A 21,709-nucleotide genomic window follows, 5' to 3' on the forward strand; every position below is an offset into this window, starting at 1 on the left:
GGCTAGCTCATTAATGCCCCCGGTATTGACTGAGCTCCAAACAAGCATATTGTCCTCATCACCGAAGAGTGTTTTTTCTTTGTTTAAACCATAACAGAGAAAAAACTTTCTTGCTCGATCAAAATGCGAGAATGTCCAAAATAAAAGATAACAACATGGGCTACAGACCGCGTTCGAGTAGTACATCGAGAACCCGGGCCAGGTTTTTGTGTCAGCGGGGGGGTGCAGGACGGGTTGCTGAGTTGTCATTGAGTTGTTGAACGAGCAGCCAGTCAGTTGCTACGTGTTTCTATTTGTGTTTGAGTGTAGCTGTGCCGAGAGCCCCTCACTCACTCACACACACATGCACACACACACTCACTCCCCTTTCTCCAGCTTCCTCCATTGGCAGGATTTTGTGTCTTACAGCGGCGCACCTCGTCTAAAATGAAAAGCCTAACTGAGACCAAGGCATCCGCTCCATTCACTGTCATTGTGTTGCAGGGACAAGGAAACACAGAAGGGGGGCGAACACGGTGTGACGCAGGGCTCTGTAGCGGCCCTCCTAACTTTCCGCTGCTTGTTGTTGCAGTTGTTGTTGTTGTTGTTGTGTTTCCCACCCACGCGGCTTTTGTGTCGGCCTTCAACCGGCGGTGCGCTCGTGAAAGCAGATAAATGGATTAGCGGTGGCGAATATATGGGCGGGCATCCTTGAGAAAAGACAAACGAGATGTTTAAGCGAAGGAGAGGAGCGGTGGAAGGGCGAGGGAGAGGAAGCGAGAAAGACATTTGTGTTGTCGGACAACAAGGGGTCGAGTCTGTTGTGCTGCCAAAAAAGACAAGACAGTGATAAACTTTCCTCCCCATGCAGTCACCTTTCCCCCCTTCGGTCTCGCTGTCGCACACACACACACACGCACACACACAGTGTCACAATGCACAATTCAGCAGTAAAATGAATGGATTGCCACACTGTGACATGTCTCAGTTGCAGGGCGAGATGGTCCTTGTTCGCCAACAAAGGATGGTGGTCTTACGGGGTGGGGCACGGTCTGTGACAGAATGCTAAATTGTTTTAGGGTCAACAACTTATTGTCTTTGCATTGGCCATGATTTACATATCTCAGTATGTTTTAACAAGAAGCTTTTTAAACAGTTCCTTTTTTAGTAGCATATTTGCTTGTTTTTATAAGAATTAAACTAGAATTAAAAACAATCACTTATGAGGGAGTAAACAGTGTATTCAAGTTGGTAATTGTATGCATATCTACACCCCATAATCCCAAAGTGTTTTAAATCTATATTTATTTTAATTCATACATATGCAGCCCCCTCTTTTTTTAATTTATGTTCTTTATTTTTTTTATCGTGGCCCAGGGCATGTAGGGAAGCAATGGCTGAAAGTGACAACCTAATTATCAGCTCAAACCCCGCTCATTACGCATTAGACAATCTACCGTACATCCACTTACTAAATGAATAATTTTGTATATATTATGGAAACACAATATTATGGCCTGCAGCTAACGCCTTTGCTCAAACCTGAGGCTCTTTGACTACAAAAGAAATAAATGGGACACAGCGAGGTTATTTAATTTTCATCCCCCCCTTCCAAAAGCTGGCTGTGCAAATGGAGCGCGGAGGGGACTGTGAAATGTACACACCTGCCTTTTCCACCATGATATTAGACATCATTGTTGCCAAAGAACGTGTCAATGCATATTAGCCGAACCTGCCAAGCCTTGACTGGTCATCCCATTAGTGTTACTCTAATTTGGACTTGGCCATGTCACATAAACTGTCTTTTCAGCATAAAAAAACACATAAGTGAATATATGTGCATACACATTTTTTTTTAACCTGTTTTACATTATTTTCAGTTGTATTCTGGCTATAAAATAGTTTTAAAGCAACTACGACCATCCTCTGCTTCACAAAATCTTTGGTGACCTTTTGTCAATTTTTCATCCTTTACTCCTGGCTGTGTAAAAAAAACAGCGGCCATTTAAGTGGCACAGATTTATGCACACATTTTTTTTTTTACCTCACAGTCAGTCCGCTCAGTTTACAGAGCAGTCAAAGGAGGAAAAGTCACAGCTTTCGTCCTTCTGCCTGATGAGGTCATAACTTAGACGTGTTTAAAGTCAGCAAAACATTGGTCACTTTTGTAAATTTGAACACAATGACAACGCACTTTTCCCTCAAATCAATAAAAAACAAAATCTTGCTACATACACTTTACAAATATACAAATTGCCTTTTTTGCTTTTTAAAAAAATATTATTGCAGGCAGAAAATAAATGCGTACTGGACATCTTTTCTTACTATAAATTGTTTGTTTTCTTCCTCACATGTTCTTGTAAAACTACACATGGCTTCCCTCTTATGAAATAATTCACTACTGATATATACATTTTATATACATTTTACTTGTTAGTTAAAAGCAGGTGACTCTCAAATATTATACTTATACCTATATATATATATATATATATATATGTATATATATATATTTATATATATATATATATATATATATATACATACATTATATATATATATATATATATATATATATATATATATATATATATATATATATATATATATATATATATATATATATATATATGTATACATACATTATATATATACTCTCACATATTATACTTATACCTATATATATTATATAGGTATATATATATTATTATTTTACAAATGTTATACTTATATATATATATATATATATATATATATATATATATATATATATATATATATATATATATATATATATATATATATATATAAGTATACAATTTGTAAAAAAATCATATATATATACCTATATATATTATATAGGTATATATATATATTATTATTGTACAAATATTATACTTATACTTATATATATATATATATATATATATATATATATATGTATATATATGTATGTGTGGGGAAAAAAATCACAAGACTATTTCATCTCTACAGGCCTGTTTCATGAGGGGGGTACCCTCAATCGTCAGGAGATTGAGGGTACCCCCCTCATGATACAGGCCTGTAGAGATGAAATAGTCTTGTGATTTTTTTCCCCACACATACATATATTGCGCTCTACTACGGTATCGAGCACTATTTTTTGGATAACCTTATTAAGACATATATATATATATATATATATATATATATATATATATATATATATATATATATATATATATATATATATATATATATATACATACATACAGGTATAAGTATAATAATTGAGAGTCACCTGCTTTTAACTAACAAGTTGACATTTTCAAAAAGTTTTAATCAAATTGTACCATTTGTTCATGATGATGTAAGGATGTATTGACTCTGCAGGGTGAATAATGATTTTGTCTCCTGCCTATAGAGGTCGCTGTAATATAGCAAAACAAATATGATTTAGGCAACTAATTCATTTATCCACAGGAACAGTTTACTAATTTTTCGGGAAATAAAACCCACAAATATAACTTTAAAAAAAGGAAGAAAAAAAACAGCTAAGGAGATGCACACAGAGGATATCGTTTTAATTTGTTTGTAGTGGAAGGATAATTCACGCAAAAAAGTTTAAAGTGAGGCATTGCAAGCGCCAATAATAAAAAAAAGAATCATGAAATAAATAAAACGTGCATCCACAACACAGCTGTTTTTCCCATTTTAAACCCAACCAATTAATCAATACATTATTTTGATGACCAATCCAGCAACTGATTTGTAGTCTACTAATCACTATGAGTCTCTGCACATATGACAGCATCCCACACCCACACACACACACACACACACACACACACACACACACACACACACACACACACACACATATATATATATATATATATATATATATATATATATATATATATATATATATATATATATATATATAAATTATGTATCTTTGGATCGACTTTTCCCTCTGACAGATTAGATTTTAACCATTTGATTTTGTTTGGACTGGGCGTTCCCATATTATTACTTAATGACCTTCCCAGCTGCTCCTGTCCATTTACTGTCACCAGAAACCATCTGGACACTTATTAGCACCTCAATGGTTTTCCTCCCAAACTTGAATACAATTAGGCAGGCAAGCCAATGTTTTCCTTTTCCTTTAATTCCCACCCACATGATATAACATTAATAAGTAACTAGTTGGTTGTGATAATAATAATGACAATAATAATAATAACAATAATAATAATAAAATAATAATGATAATAATATGGTTCATTTTAATTTCAATATTTAGTTTATTAGGCAAAATATACGATCTGGACGAATTCCTTCAACGCTTCCTATTTACAAATTTAAATCACATGATATTTACATTAAAGAAAATACACCAAACACAAGGTATAATAATAATAATAATAATAATAATAATAATAATAATAATAATAATAATAATAATAATAATAACAAAAGAAAAAGCCCACCAAAAATGCCCCAATCTGCGTGGGCATAGGTGTAGAGAGATAGATTAACATTATAGGCGCGATTAATGGTCTTCACAACAATAGAGGAATAATCCATCCATCCACAGGATATTACCAAATAACGCCATTTGCTCTGTTCAAGCTGCAAAGGCTGCATCACGATTGTTCATTGTCCTTATTAGGGGGTGTACAGTCTTTTTGTGTTTGTTTTTTTCAAACACCAAAAAAATAAAAATAAAAAAAATAAAAAATAATTAAGCCGAAGAGAGCGCAGTGAGGACCAGTTGTGTGGCGTCTTGTGGACTCCTTGCACTGGAAGGCAGAGATGATCTAAATAAAGAAAACATGAATGTACATTATTCATTATAATAATAATCAGTATCTAATAATAGTAGTATTAGTTGTAGAAATAGTAGTAATAGTAATAATAATGATAGTATAGTACCAACAATTATAATAATAATGTGGAAAATCATTCTTCTCTAAATGCTGCCTCAAATAATGAATCAATTTCTAATCCAAATATTTTTTATATTCCACATTAGGGAGTAATGGGGGTTTATTTTGTACTTGAAACAGAGGTAAAGCTTTTTTTTTTCTTCCCTTCCCTCTTTCTGTGAGAGCGCTCCCCCGGGCTCCGGGGGACTCCCAGGGGTCTTTAGCGAAAGCACAGCCCAGACAGAGCCCGTTTTACTCGGTGACTTGATAAGTAGCCACACTATCCCCGCAGGGGGAGGAATTAAAGGGGGTGTGGGATGAGAGTCAAGACCCCTGTCACTCGCCAAACAAACTGTGCTTTATTTATATGACTCTTTTTATTCCCCTATTTAACTGTATTTGCTGGGGTAGATATAGCGGGGATGTATTATTCATAATTCAAATGTATTAATTACACAATTTTTTTTGTGCAATTTTTTTTTTTATTGCAACATTTAAAAAATAAATTTAGCAAATTAAAATAAATTATGAATAATAAAAAAATAATAAAAACGTACCTGTCATGGATTGGTCGAAAAGAAGGCTTGAGGGTGGGTGTTGGAGGAGAATCAGATCTTAGACCATTTTCGTGTTCTATAAGGGAATAAATAATAAACAATATTCACAACGCTTATTTTCTGTCACTATAATTATGAATACTTATTTTTTTTAAATTTTTTAGCAGATATGAAATATGTCAACGTTGTGTACCTATGTGTTTGGGGCTGTGCATGGGGGTCTTGCTGTCGTGGCCGAGGGCCACCGCAGCTGCAGCCGGGGACACCACCACTGACGTCGGCGTGGGCTGCTGCTCTCGGGCCGCCTGCAGGTGCTGGTTCTGGTTCTGGTTCTGATGATGATGGTGGTGGTGGTGATGATGGTTCCCCTGCAGGAAGGACCTCACGTTCAGCAAGGAGTTCTGACCCAGAAAAGCTCCGTTCGTCCAGTTGTGGAACTTTCCAATCTGGCACGTGTACAGTCCGTGGCTGGGGAGGAAGGCCGGGTGGGTCTGGATTTGCGCGTGGGAGGGGGTCACCGGACCCGAGGGGGAGGTGGGTTTCTGGGATGCGGAGTCCGGCGCGGTGGCGGTTTCTGCCAAGGACCAAATTTTGGGTTTATTGCTGGAGGGCAAGGGGAAGCCTCCAGGTGGGGACAGAACTCTCGTGGTGTTGTTGGGGCTTTCTAATTTGCAGCCTGCGTGGGCGGAAATGGCGCTTTTGGTTTTGTCCAAGGCCTCCTGGGCCTGCAGGGTGAAGGCCTGTCTTTTCTCCAACGTGTCCTGCAGCTCCCCCGCGCCGCCCCCGTGGACCCCCTCCGTGGACTTATCGTCGTCGTCCTCGTTGCTCTGATCGCCGTCGTTATCGTCGATTTTGTCGATGTCTATGCTCTCCAGGTCGATCTCCTCGTCGTCCTCGTTCTTCTCGGCCTCGTCCCCGCTGCCGAACAAGTTGCCGTCCTCACCGTCCTCCTTGCTCCTGCTGCCCCACGTCACCTTGTTCTCCTTCTTCAGCCTCCGCCTGGCGTTGGCGAACCAGGTGGAGACCTGGGTCAGGGTCATCTTGGTGATGATGGCCAGCATGATCTTCTCGCCTTTGGTGGGGTAAGGGTTCTTCCTGTGCTCGTTGAGCCAGGCCTTGAGGGTGCTGGTGCTCTCCCGGGTGGCGTTCTTGGGCCTGGCTGGGTCCCCGTACTGGAACTGGCCGTACGGGTAGAAGGCAGGGGAGGTGTGGGCCGCGAAGCTGGCAGGGTGCACGCCAGGACTGTCCTTCAGGTCGTATTGGGATCCCTTTGGAAAATGCATATCAATATGTCAGTTTAAAATAAAAAAAAAAGTTAAATGCACTATAGCACTGCTAACTTTACTTTTTTTGTCTGTAAATAATAACTTCATAATTACTTTGTAGAGTCAGACAACAATGTCATTAATGGTCTGTCAGATTTCCATCCAGTCTGCTGGACATTGAATATTGTGGAGTGTTTTTTATTTATTTTATTTTTATACACGTTTATTTTATTATATTTTATTTCTGATTTTTTTATTTTATTTGTTTTTTTTTGTTGTATGATTTTTTTTTCTGTGATATGATCCCCCTGAGTCTGAAATAAAATGACTACTACTACTACTGTGCAATTAGTAGAACCAACTTTTACAGTTTGTGTGCCAATTAGCCATTTGTATTATTATTAAAATAATTTCCTTTTTCTAAACAAGTCATTTCTGAAACAGCCTCCTGAATACTTAAACAATTTCCCCACTTTCTGCAGTTTTAAAAATGCATATGACATCATTCCTAAAAAAAAATCCCAGTCATATTGTCACTTTAAGAATTGTTCTAATTTAAATGTTTAAATGCAGACTATATTAAACTATTGTTTTTCCGTGTTCCTGGACTAAATGCAATATCTTGTATATTCTGGCTAATTTATTATAGTGCATTGTTCTAAATAAAATATTTTGTGTGTGTTAAATTATGAATCATGGCAGTAAAAAAATAAAAAATAAAACAATTATTATAAAAAATTATGTTCAATTGCATAATATTGTGTTTAGTAAAAGGCAAGTTTTTTAAAGAGCACGATTCAAATTAGGAATCATGGCAGTAAAAAAAATATATATGATAAAATATTAAGTTCAATCCTCTTGCCTAATATTGTGTTTAGTAAAAGGCAAGTTTTTTATAGAGCACAATTCGTACACAAGACCATTCAAAAAGTGATTTACAGATGCATAACAATTACAAGAAGGCACATGAATACAAATACAATCATCATAAAACATGCACAACTACATGTTGGTGACTTGTGTTGATTAAATAATTTAATATTAATTTTCTATTCTATTTTTTTTCATTTGTGAAGGAATAACACAGAAAGGAGAAGTTTTTTTTTTTTTTTTAAATCTGTCACACACACCTCAGACTTTTATGTCACACACACCTTAGACTTTTATGCAGTTTAACACAACTACCTCCTGCATTGTATTCCATTTAGAATTGCGGCAAGTTCAATTGATAACAACAACAACAACAACAACGTTTTAAAACTTACCATTTGTGAGAAAAGTGCCAGGTCCGCGCTGGTGTAAGGTAAGAACGCACTGTAGTTGTGCGCGTACGGGTTGGCGTACATGCCCAGCACGGACGTAACCGCCGCCGCGGTGGCTGTCGGACTGCCTCCGATTTCGGTGCTCCCTCCACGGGAAGAAGGCGTCAGCACTCCCGGCCTCTCGCTCCCGTACACCGCCTGCGAGGCGCTTAAGTACTGCGGGTAGCCTAGCTGTGGGAAAGACATGTTCCACCGCCGGGTTGACGCACAACTCGGAGCGTCCACAATCTATTTTAAAAAAAGTGGAAACAAACAACAAACCCAGGATCAAAAAAAAAAAAAAAAAAAAGCGAGAGCTGCTGAGGCTGACGCGCAGAGGAAACACTTCGCTCTTTTTAAATCTCGGCTTCCTCTCTCTGGTTTTTGGGGGTTGCGCGAAAGTCCGCTTGGATGTGATGTGATCACCAATTGCGCACAGACTGACGGGCCAGGCCCTGAGGTCTCCAGGCTGATCTCTCAGATACAATTTGAAGTTGAAGCTTTGATTGGCATCCTCTACTTGAGCCGACAAGCTCCTCCTCGTTTGGAGCAATGTGGGATAATGTGAATATGGAGTGAGCGCACATTGGCTGAGGCCTCTCTCTCTCTCTCTCTCTCTCTCTCTCTCTCTCTCTCTCTCTCTCTCTCTCTCTCTCTCTCTCTCTCTCTCTCTCTCTCTCTCTCTCTCTCTCTCTTCGACACACACACACACACACACACACACACACACACACACACACACACACACACACACACACACACACACACACACACACACACACACACACACACACACACACACACACACTCTCTCTCGCTCTCCGCCCGTGTTTGGACTTATTGTATGTTAAATGTTCAAGCTTTAGAATCCATTCAACGAAGGCTTTGATTGTTGTATGACAACCTGTCGACGCGATTTTACAGCTGTCCGACACCGGGGGAAGTAAACCCGTCAGAGGAAAGGAACTTGCTTTGAATAGATTTCAATTGTAATTAATGGCATTTTTTTTTTTGCTGTTTAACTTAATTCCTGACATCTAACTTCAAACTGTCATTTTTCCCAATACCTTCCCTATCGATTTTTTAAAATAAATTAAAAAAAATAAAATAATAAAAAACATTAATTCACACCTAACGCGCATTTGTCTGTTATTTTACTATTTGTTATTATGAACTTCTGCAGTTTCCCTTTGATTTCCTATAATGGTTTAATCAACCAATTCTTCCCTCCACCCTCTCTCACTCTCTCCATCTGTGTGTGTTTTGTGGACTTAAACCAGATTGTTGTTGTCCTTTGTAACAGCAGAGCCACTTCACTTTTTCCCCCCTCTGTCTTTGAAAAGGAATGAGGAAAAGGCTGCAGAGAGACACCACCAGGCTGCAAAGTCCATTCAAGTCCCTGCAAAAAGAATGAGCCTTGCATATTTAATTTACAATACAGACCAAAAAAAAAATCCCCCAAAAAATCTACATTTTAGGACAAGTCTATGTGAATAATCACAAAAAAATATTTCATTAATTATGTATATACGCAGATTAATCATGCAATTTAATATTGTCAATGATCAAACCAATGCATGCAAAGATGAGTGAGGAGGAAAATTGCAATTCAAATACCTTCAATAAAACTTTACCAAATAAGTTTTAAGCAAATAAATGTAGTGGATTCAAGTGCACCAATTAAAAAAAATGTTCCAGTAACATTCTGACAATACATTTGCGTTCAAATACTGGGCTATTTTTTTTAATGGTTATTTAACTATTGACTTGTGATTAATCATGATTAATCCAAATTCAAAAGTGTTATTAATCTGAAAAAATAATAATAATGTGACAGAACAGATACTTTTAATCATCTAATTTGGAGATTTGTTTGTTTTGATGTTTTTTTTTTTTTACAACACAATAGTTGTAATATACAGAAAAAATAAATAAATAAAATAAATGATAATTAAAAAAAAAAAAAAAAAAAAAAAAAAATAAAATAAAATATATATATATATATATATATATATATATATATGTGTGTGTGTGTGTGTGTGTGTGTTTGCCTTAGGTTTTTTTCTGTATATTACAACTATTGTGCTGTAAAAAAAAATCATAAAACAAACAAAATCTCCAAATTAGATGATTAAAAATATCTGTGCTGTCACATTATTATTTTTTCCCAGATGAATAATAATGTGACAGCACAGATACAGATGCATTTTTCAGAAAATTTCCAGCTGAAAAAAATAAAGTGCAGACAAACCTCCTCCTTTCCTTTGCTCTCCTCTCCTGGGAGTTCATGTTTTAACACTTCTGTATATATATTTTTGTCGCATTTGATTCCTTATAGTGCCCACCACCTCCCAAGTCAAAGAGGGGGTTATTCTGCAGATCGAGATTTAATACCTTTAACGACTGCAAGCCCAAGAAGTCAGTATAGATTTTGATCTGCACCAGATGGCTCCGAGTGGATATTGCCGTGCGCCGAGGATCTGTTAAAAAATATCTGAGGGGCACTGATGGTAATCTGGGTAACACATCAGAAAGAAGGGGAGGAATGGCAATTGCGATAACCCGCTGCAATGTGCGCAGGAGTGGGGGGCTGTGGAGGTGGTACTGGAGAGTTCCCATGCACTTGGCTTTAGAATAAAGAAACACCTTACAAATGACAAAAGGCCACTAAAATGAAATACAAAATAAATAAATAAAATATTCATTAATCACAATATATTTTTCATGCACACACATTGCAAAGACGAGTCCAATTAGCATCAATGCAGCAAATCCTGCAGATTCTCATATCTGATATTTGTATATCATGTAAATCTACAGGAGGCTCTTCATTAGCTGCTATGCCTTAATGGGCCACATCCAGAGATATTATAGGCCTACTCAGCGTGGAATACTTCTTATCAGAGCAGCATCCCCATGTCACTTGAAATTATTCCTAACTTAATCACATATCTCGGTTAGAATCTGACTCAAACCGCACCTTTATCATTTAAAATGAAGGAGCGTAAAGTCTGTTTTAGTACAATAGAGAGTTTTTTCCTGACATGTTAATTACTTATTTTAATCATTTGTCACGTGGAAGTATCAATAAAAAAGCAGTGGCAGTTTTTCAAAGACTCATATGGTGCTGTGTTCCTATAGACCCCATGACAGAGTATACCAGCACTATTCAACTGGCAGCCCGGGGGCCAAATCCTTCCCAAGAATGATACCATACTGGTCCCCCGTGTGCATCAAATCTGATATAATTCAAACAATAGAGTGCTCCTGTTGGAACTTGGAATAATGAACAACTAGCAACAATTTAAATTTTAACCCCTCTATGGCCACCGTGTACTGCAATGGACACATGTATTCTGCAAAACAGGGCTATTTATTTTAGGACATTTGTAACTCTAACAAAATGAAACGTGCGTGTTATAGAGAATGCTGGTTTTCAAAATAAGGGTCATAGGAGAAGTGAAATGTGGCCTCTAAAGAATAATTTAGTTGCATCGCCCTGCAATAGTCCTTAAATCAATATATACATACATACCAAAGACTATACAAATGGGACCCATTACCTCCCTGCTTGGCACTCAGCATCAAGGGTTGGAATTGGGGGTTAAATCACCAAAAATGATTCCCGGGCGCAGCCACCGCTGCTGCCCACTGCTCCCCTCAGCTCCCAGGGGGTGATCAAGGGTGATGGGTCAAATGCAGAGAATAATTTCGCCACACCAAGTGTGTGTGTGACAATCATTGGTACTTTAACTTTAACTTCAATATATATATATATATATATATATATATATATATATATATATATATATATATATATATATATGTGTGTGTGTGTGTGTGTGTGTGTGTGTTCTGATGACACAAAAGTGGTTCTTATCAAATATAACAAAAAGCATACAGTGTGTCCTGATAAATGGTAAATCCCCTATCTTAAAAAAAAAAAAAAACTGTCAGTGTTCCTCATGGGTCCGTCCTTGGGCCTTTACTCTTTTTAACGTATATTAATGATCTAGCTGATGTATATCTGTAGTTTAATATATTTAAATGTATGCTGATGATGCTATCATTTGTATTCATGGTGATGATACTATTGCTATATCATTATTATATAGTATTCATGACTGGTACTGTTAAATACAACACAAAAAAACACAGTATGCATGATATTCAGTAGGCAACAAGTAGACATTAAAGGTATAATGTGTTTTTGGGAGGGGAGGAACTTGAACTAGTCTCTCATTTTAAATATCTCTGTGTTATTACAGACTCAAATTTGTCATCTAAGAAACACATTAAAAGTCAGGAACACAGTTAATTTTAATTGACTATATTTTAAACCAATATGGTAATTCTTAGCTGATGCAGTAACAATACTGTATATCTTCACTGTATGGTTATGTTTATTTTTTTCCAAACATGCATAAAGTAACAATATGGTAATTCACATATCTTAATTTTTTTATTACAACATGTTCGAAAAAGGGAAAGGAAGAAGCAAAGCTTATTTTACCCTAACTCTGTTCTACTTCATAGTAATATCTTACACATTTCTTTGTTTACTTTCTGTGCTCAATCTGCAATATAATGTATAATAAATACACAAATAATAATGAATAAAGTAATACATGAAAAAAAAAAAAAAATAAATAGTTACAATAAAGTTGTGATTCACATAATGAGATAAATAAGAATATCACATTTTTGATAAGTTTAAAGAGGTGTATCAAGATTATTCTTCCTTACTTTGTAAAAATTTGAACACACTTAATTAAACTGGATTATATTAACGGATGAGAATCAACATGCGGTTCTTGTTCAGAACCGGTTTCAAGTGTTTTAAATCCTTGGAATCATTTGTCATTTTTTCAAACGGATCCCTTAACGATTCTTCCGGGTGGGGATGACCTTGTTACGCAACGTAAAATTGATAAGAGCACCGTTAAGGAACTGAATTGTTAAGCATAATCGAAAGTGGAAACAAAACCGGTAAAATCGTATCAATTCCCATACATAATCATATTAGTGCATTGTTTGACTTTTTATCCTAATTCATCCATCCATCCATCCATCCATTCATCCATTTTCTACTTCCATAATTTAAATCTGCATACTGATACACTAAAGATCTTCTTCCATATTGAATATTACTTGAAAACGTGGTGTTTTTCACTATTTTAAAAATACATTGAACAGATATATATTGGAGCTATTAGGATATTTGACAGAAAACCTTTTTATCATCATTGTATGTTTTAGACAATATGTTTGGATACCATATAAGAAAATTTAGTATTCAAAAGTGCTATTTTCTTTTTGGACATGCTCCCACCACTGCTATACAGCAAAACATTCATAAAATAAAATCTACAGGACTTGGCACCAGGTCAGATATTGTGAGGTGCAACACACACAAACTAAAACTAAAAGGTTACAGGCAAACCGAATATGCAAACAGTATTCACCTATTTCAAAGCTGTTGCTATATCCTTGTGTTTTTATTAGTGCTGCCAAATTATTAAAGTTAAAGTTAAAGTACCACTGAAAGTCACACACACACTAGGTGTGGTGAAATTACCCTCTGCATACGACCCATCCCCTTGTTCCACCCATTAGGAGGTGAGGGGAGCAGTGAGCAGCAGGAGTCGCCGCGCTCCGGAATCATTTTGGTGATTTTGTGATTTTGGTGATTACATTTCTAAATCAGATTAATCACAATTCTTTATTTGGATTAAACATGATTAATCACAGGTTAACACGTGCATGCATAATTTAAATGAACTAAAGAAAAGACTACAATATTTGGATATTTATACAATATTATTGTTAGAATGTCATACAGAAACATTTTTAACTGTTTTACTTGAATGCGCGTCATTTATTAGTTTTAGCTAGATTCCTGTCAGGGTGTATTTTGAAGTAAAATTAGCCAGCGATCGGTCTCCTGATCTTTGCACTGACGTGTCTTTTAGCTTGCACTCACCATAAGGCAACTTGCTCGACCTTTCAGGTAACTATCCACGCTTATGTAAAATAAACATAAGGAGTCAAAATAAATGGCGTGAATAGATGATTAATGTGATATTTTATGTAGAGATGTCCGATAAATGCGTTAAAATGTAATATCGGAAATTATCGGTATCAGTTTTTTTATTATCGGTATCGTTTTTTTTTTTTTATTTTATTAAATCAACATAAAAAACACAAGATACACTTACAATTAGTGCACCAACCCAAAAAACCTTCCTCCCCCATTTACACTCATTCACACAAAAGGGTTGTTTCTTTCTGTTATTAATATTCTGGTTCCTACATTATATATCAATATATATCAATACAGTCTGCAGGGATACAGTCCGTAAGCACACATGATTGTGCGTGCTGCTGGTCCACTAATAGTACTAACCTTTAACAGTTAATTTTACTATCCATCCATCCATTTTCTACCGCTTATTCCCTTTGGGGTCGCGGGGGGCGCTGGAGCCTATCTCAGCTACAATCGGGCGGAAGGCGGGGTACACCCTGGACAAGTCGCCACCTCATCGCAGGGCCAACACAGATAGACAGACAACATTCACACTCACATTCACACACTAGGGCCAATTTAGTGTTGCCAATCAACCTATCCCCAGGTGCATGTCTTTGGAGGTGGGAGGAAGCCGGAGTACCCGGAGGGAACCCACGCAGTCACGGGGAGAGCATGCAAACTCCACACAGAAAGATCCCGAGCCTGGGATTGAACCCAAGACTACTCAGGACCTTTGTATTGTGAGGCAGATGCACTAACCCCTCTGCCACCGTGCTGCCCGTTAATTTTACTAATTTTCATTAATTACTAGTTTCAATGTGACTGTTTTTATATTGTTTTACTTTCTTTTTTATTCAAGAAAATGTTTTTAATTTATTTATCTTATTTTATTTTACTGCAATGAGGTGGCGACTTGTCCAGGGTGTACCCTGCCTTCCGCCCGCTTGTAGCTGAGATAGGCTCCAGCACCCCCGCGACCCCGAAGGGAATAAGCGGTAGAAAATGGATGGATGGATTTTATTTTATTAATTTTTTTTAAAAGTACCTTATCTTCACCATACCTGGTTGTCCAAATTAGGCATAATAATGAGTTAATTCCACGACTGTACATATCGGTTGATATCGGTATCGGTTGATATCGGTATCGGTAATTAAAAAGTTGGACAATATCGGGATATCGGATATCGGCAAAAAGCCATTATCGGACATCCCTAATTTTATGTGTTTAATCACATAAGGTAACTACTTATGTTTGACAGCCCTATATTTTTAAAATCTATTTTCATTGTATTATTTATTTTACCGCTGTGTGAGTCTGTTTTTATATTGAGTGACTGCGATTGCTTTGCTATAATAAAACCTATTTACCCAACATGTGTTATTGTGTTCATCAATGTGTGTCGTCTCTTTTAATAAATAAACAAACAAAGTCACTGAAGAGTTATATTAACATATAAATGACAACCGTTAAAATAAATGTAAGCAACAATGATTTTTTTTCCATTCGATCCAAAAAGACATGAACCCGTGCCATAAAAAATGACCTGTGAGTAAAAACACAGACTTAAATGACTCGAATAGAAGTCATAGTGAACCTGTATTACAATAACAGCAGTTATGTTGATGGTTGGCTACCACCGCAGAGGTCAAGGGTGTCTATGTGAACTAATAACTGTGGTGAAAGATACTCCTTTCCTGCCTCTGGGAGTGCCAAAGTTGAGAAAAGGTTAAGAATCTGCAGAATGTCCCTTTTGTGTCTTTTGCGTAGATTATCAAATTAAGTGTTGAAACCAAAACTCCTTTTCCCTCAAAGGAGAGGAGATTAGATGAAAATGATTTGAACATCACAACTTGTTAGCACGTACATAGTGTACTTTTATCTACAACAAACTCCCCAAACTGCGTCACAGCTTTCAAGTAAGAGAAGCAGTGGTCTTACTGTGAGATATTTGATACACAGACAACTGTACCACACCTATAGGTAAGGAAACTAGGAATTTCCTGGCTCATAAAAGGAGGCCTATTCTGGGTCTCATAAGGTCACGACAGTGTTCACTTGACAGCCAAACACTTGGATGGCTGTCGTTCCCCTCTGGGCGCTAATCTTTGCCAATTTGCTTGATGCTTTACAATGTTTGGAGGGTGTATGGCACTGCAACAAGTTATTTTTAATCAGAATTTCCTTTGCAATTGCAAATGCTATACAGAAATGCAGAGCAATGCTTTCGCAAGGCGGAATTGTCAAATATATCAATGCTTCAAAGTTATAGACGCTGATTAATACACTAAATTGAGACTATAAAAAAGCCTCCTAAAAGTTGTATGCCATATAAGAGTGATATGATTGGTGGTATCATCCATAAAAAATGTTGGAAACAATTGCTATGTGAGGAATAATACTGGAAGGTCCTGGGTTCGATCCTGCGCTCGGGATCTTTCTGTGTGGAGTTTGCATGTTCTCCTCGTGACTGCGTGGGTTCCCTCCGGGTACTCCGGCTTCCTCCCACCTCCAAAGACATGCACCTGGGGATAGGTTGATTGGCAACACTAAATGGTCCCTAGTGTGTGAATGTGAGTGTGAATGTTGTCTGTCTATCTGTGTTGGCCCTGCGATGAGGTGGGGACTTGTCCAGGGTGTACTGCGCCTTCCGCCCGAATGCAGCTGAGATGGGCTCCAGCGACCCCCCGGGACCCCGAAAGGGACACGCGGTAGAAAATGGATGAATGGAAGATATATATTAGGTGACCACAGAAGACGCGCTAGCTGTTCAAAGTCGGGACCCGGGGTGGACCCCTCATCTGTGTATCAGTTGGAGACGTCTCTGCGCTGCTGACTTGTCTCCACTCAAGGTGATCCCCTGCTGGCCCCCACTATGGACTGGACTCTCGGGGGGTCCCCTCCAAGTTTTCTCATTGTATCGAGTTTTTTTCTCGCCCTGATGTGCCAATTCTTTTTAGTTTCTCATAAAGGCCAAATTATAGTCTACTAAAGCATTTTGCACATATTTAGTTCCTTTGAGACACTTGTGATTTAAGGCTATATAAATAAACTTTGATTGATTGATATTTGTTCTTGGACTGACTTTAGTCAATTGAGAAATACCGATGGGATGTGAGTCCTTCTGACATGTTATTTTCTTCCTATATGTCACAATCACAAGTCAGTATACGTACCTCAATTTTAAGGTCATAGATCAGGTAATTTTTGGTACAGTAAGGGAAGAGAATGCTAAATGCTCAGTATTTGTGTGAATAGCAGTAATGAGTTTTAAAATGGAAAGTAACAACTTCAAACTGCTGGCAGGTAGATCTCCAATAAATACATTTCGCAAATGAAAAAAAGAAACAAATCATGTGACTTCAGGTTAAGCTATCTCAACAAAATACTGACATGTTTGTATAATAGGGGACCAAGCAGATTAGTGTAATATCTCATTATTATATAATATATAATTTAATAATATAATATATCAGTATATATCATATACTGTATATATACTATGTAAATATTACATAAATGTTATATTTTATATTGCTACTACCATACATTTTTAGTCGGCTTTATACCTGCATTATCCTTTCCAACCTTACACTTTCCATCCTTTGTACCTGAGCTACTGTGTGGAACAATTTCCCTTGTGGATCATTAAAGTTTGTCTAAGTCTAAGTCTAAGTCTATATCATATTTAGAATGCAAAGGGACGATAAAAATGAGGCTGCAGGCTGAAAATTAGACTTAGACTTAGACTTCCTTTTTATTGTCATTCTATTGTCAAATGTGGGCTTTGTACCGAGGATGTCGTTGTGGCTTGTGCAGCCCTTTGAGACACTTGTGATTTAGGGCTATATAAATAAACATTGATTGATTGATTGAAATGGGCCCTGGTCCGCACTTTGGACACCACTGTTCAGCAGCCTGCTTTGCATACTATGTGTCCCTGAGTCGCAAGTACAGAAAGACCGTAAACATGATATTAGGAAGTTTTCCTCCCAAAAAGGACTGTGACAGATAAACAACACTTTTTGTGATGAAACAGGGGGTGATTCAGGTTTGGGGAGCTTATATAAAAAGTGTTCAACCTGACTGCTGGATTCCTAAATGTTAAATCAGAATCAGTAAAGTTGCATGACAGGTACTCTGACCACCAAATTGAGGAAAAGCTTCTTTCTGGTAGTTAAGTTTTATTGTTTTATGGAATATTACCTCATTTAATTGACAATTAGCATTAAAGCCCATTTCCAGGGTAAACATACACCACTTACGGAATACAATGTTGGCCATTCGTAGCAATATTACTGCATTCATTGAAGATGCAATGCATTGTCTAAACTCTAAAACACATTTAATCAATCAATCATTCAAACTTTATTTATATAGCCCTTAATCACAAATGCCTAATAGGGCTGATTCAAGACTTATACACTTGAACTGACTTCATTGAGGTTAAGTATCTGATGGAGCCAATACTCTGCACTTCACTTAAACTACAACACTTCATTATTATTGAGGGGTAAAGTTAAACTTATTCTGCCTTTTTAGTGCATTAGACAACAACCAAGGATCCGACTTTTTCCTCCCCAGGGGCATTCTCAGGGGTGGGTAATGAACGGGTGCGCCCAGATTTTGATGTGGTTAGGGGCCAAGGGGAGAGAAATGTGAGAAGGGGTGTTAATTGTTTTGGCTCTTTGCTGGGGAAACATATCAACATTAGATCTAATGGAGGTTAAAGACTCTCATTGCCATAGGGGCTGAAGCTAATGAATAGCGATGACTAGCCAAGGAGAGAAAGAAAGCTACAGTGAGAGCTATAGTGAGAGAGAGAGACCAAAGCGGTGATTATTTGCATTGAACATTTGCTGTTGGTTTTTAAATGTTGTAGGTACGTTGAGTTTTACTGCAATGTCAGCCAAGTGGATAATTATGGAATAAGCCATGCAATTTTTTTCTCCTCCAAAACGCCTAAAGCAACACTTTGCAGCAGACAACTTAAAGGACATATTTAGTTGATAAAATAAATAGCATATATATATATATATATATATATATATATATATATATATATATATATATATATATATATATATATATATATATATATATTCCTAAAGGGCCCCCATCCCACTCTAAACTAAACATCCAGGCGCCATACACACACTTGTACATGTACTGGAAAACTAGGATTATTGCATGGATTTGGTTGAAACCAGCCTTTTTAAAACACAAGTACAATTCTCAATGAGGATGTTTACTTTTTAAAGGTGGGACACACACATATAAAGGATAACCATGTTTAAAACATTTTTTTTTTTTTTGCAAAAGAGTGCCAATATGTTTATTATTAAGTGGCCATGTATTTAAATAATAATTTCTTACTTAAAGGGTATCATACATGTGTCAAGTCTTTGTTAGTTCAGATTGAAAAGAAGACATGAGCTGATACACTTACACTACATTATCCTTATCATGATTATATTTTTATTATTAGCACATTTCTTGGGAGTTAAATGCACCACAGTTTTGGGCAATGGGATGCAAAAGTGAAACGTGTACATACAGTAAGTTTCACCAATGTTACCACGAACAGATTTACTATAATTTTACATTTCTTCTGTTACCTCATTCTTGATCCAAAATGTTGGTGCTGAGTGTGAATGCTTAAAGGTGAGCTTTGATGACATTTTGACGTCCGTTCTGAGTGAAGTGTTCAAGTTAGATTTACTGCTATCCAGGTGAAAGGAACCATTTGGCATTTTTGATAAGGGGTGTAAGTTGTCCTACATACTCTTAATTTTGTTCAAGCAACCTTATTATTGAACTTTCACGGCCATAATAGCTTTATATTGATAATTATGATGTCTTTTTTTTATAACTTACATCAGGGATTCTCAAACTGTGGTACATGTACCACTAGTGGTACAGGCTCCATCTGTTGGTATGCCAAATCATCACTTCATTAAAGTACAGTGTTTTATTTTGCTATATTCAAACACAGTGTTACTGTTCAATCTGTGTGTAATGTGGCAAAAAATATTAAATGTACTTGTTAAGTAAAACGTCCGCCTTGTTTTTAATGAATGCTTCGGCCTACTACGCTATTGTATATTAATGTTGGTCATTATGATGGTACTTGGAGAGCAAAGGTTTTTCCGAGGTGGTACTTGGTGAAAAACATTTAAGAACCACTAACTTACATTATTAAATGGAAAAAAAAAACCATCTTCAAACTTTACAAAAGCCCAGGGGCCCCATGTGCTTGGGGACACAATACAACAACTTAATTTCCCCCATCCCATTTCGACGCTCCTGTTTATTATATGCTCCGGTGAACCAGCATCATCTGCAGTGGACATTGTTTGGACTAAAAAGATTTGTTCCTGCCTAAAAAATAAATAGACCTAAAAAAAAATGTCCACTGCAGAGGGTGCTGGTTCTTCGGAGGATATTCAAACATCCTGATTGAATATAAGCACATCTACTTTTGAACCTGTTGCAAAAAGACTTAGCGTGCATGTGAACCCAGCAGCAAAGACTAAATGCTAATTAACAAATTTGGCAATTCAGAAGATAATTCTATTACATGGTGTTTAACGTTTCTATGAACAACCAGCTGAATTCTCGGCAGCCACAAGGCAGTAAAGCTAATTCTCCCAGTGTATGCTGTATATTGTCATCTGCACAATTCAACTGCAGATGTATGCAAAATACAGTAAATGAGTGCGATGTACAGAAAAGCCAACGGACACAAAGAAAAGCAAGTCTTCCTTTTGTTTCCATATAATTTTATGCTAAATCAAATGTTGGGCTGCAAATTTGGAAGTATAAATATTCACAACATTTCGCTTCTCATTCCAGTTGTTTATTTGCTTTCTGTGGAAAAAACCAGAGCATGCACATCCATATTAAGATGATAGAATTCCCACGTTTATTTCTAAAGAGCGATAATTGAATTTTAAGGATGGGGCCTTCCCGGGAAAAATATTTTTGTACATTGAAAGTATTCTTTTGAAATTACACCCTTTGATAGTGGTGTAAGAGATATAGATAAAATGATCAACAGACGGCATGACAAATGGAATTTTAATGAGCTTTCTTCCTTTCATCTGTTATCATGTTGTGATGCTTTTTGCTTTGTACAAACTATTGGTAGTTGAAACCTGCTGTTTTCATGTTGCTGGACACGCTCTGTGGGACGCTTTAACCTCTTACTCCCAACAACACTGCATCCACCTTGATCACAGATCAGACTGGCTTGGTTTTAGGGGCTTTGGGGTTTGACTTCCCGGAGTATTGAACTTCTCTTAAACATAATAAACACACATTGGAGGAGTGAAAAAACAAACAAACAAGTGAGTCTGGGGTTTTGGATGTTTCCGTGCACTGAAGTTGTTTGCCCTGACATAACTATTAATTTGTACATTTGGATGACCAATTTCGTATACCAATTTCCGGTACAAAGGAATCAATACCGGAACTGACGATAGAGATTTGTAGTACTTCTGTGCATGTTCATGTTTTAATAAATGTTCATTTGTTTATTAATAACATTTTTAACAGTGAGCTGATAATGATAACTGTGCTGTCCAGTTGTTATATTTTGGTCTTTTACACTACCGAGCCTCATTTGCAAGTATTATATAGAAGACTTTGCATGCAGTTGCAATTCCAAAA

At 36.9% G+C, this 21,709-nt stretch overlaps 1 protein-coding gene across 1 annotated transcript; it reads right to left on the minus strand.

Annotated features, from left to right (window-relative positions):
* Window positions 1-3,949: 3,949 nt before the first annotated feature.
* irx1a (iroquois homeobox 1a) lies at window positions 3,950-8,560 on the minus strand. Its single transcript, XM_061951072.1, has 4 exons — window positions 7,977-8,560; window positions 5,640-6,714; window positions 5,447-5,522; window positions 3,950-4,781 (listed from the first exon to the last, which is right to left on the minus strand). The coding sequence occupies exons 1-4, from the start codon at window positions 8,217-8,219 to the stop codon at window positions 4,706-4,708; spliced, it is 1,470 nt and encodes a 489-aa protein (XP_061807056.1). The 5' UTR covers window positions 8,220-8,560; the 3' UTR covers window positions 3,950-4,705.
* Between the last annotated feature and the right edge of the window lie 13,149 nt (window positions 8,561-21,709).

This window comes from Nerophis lumbriciformis, linkage group LG04, assembly GCF_033978685.3.
Source record: "Nerophis lumbriciformis linkage group LG04, RoL_Nlum_v2.1, whole genome shotgun sequence".
NCBI classification, from domain to species: Eukaryota; Metazoa; Chordata; class Actinopteri; order Syngnathiformes; family Syngnathidae; genus Nerophis; species Nerophis lumbriciformis.

Coding starts and splice junctions, on each gene's coding strand:
- irx1a (XM_061951072.1), bottom strand. CDS start 8,219: ATGTCTTTCCCACAGCTAGGCTACCCGCAGTACTTAAGCGCCTCGCAG. Junction 5,523..5,639: donor GCACAGCCCCAAACACATAG/GTACACAACGTT, acceptor ATTCCCTTATAG/AACACGAAAATGGTCTAAGA. Junction 4,782..5,446: donor TTTCGACCAATCCATGACAG/GTACGTTTTTAT, acceptor TTCTTTATTTAG/ATCATCTCTGCCTTCCAGTG.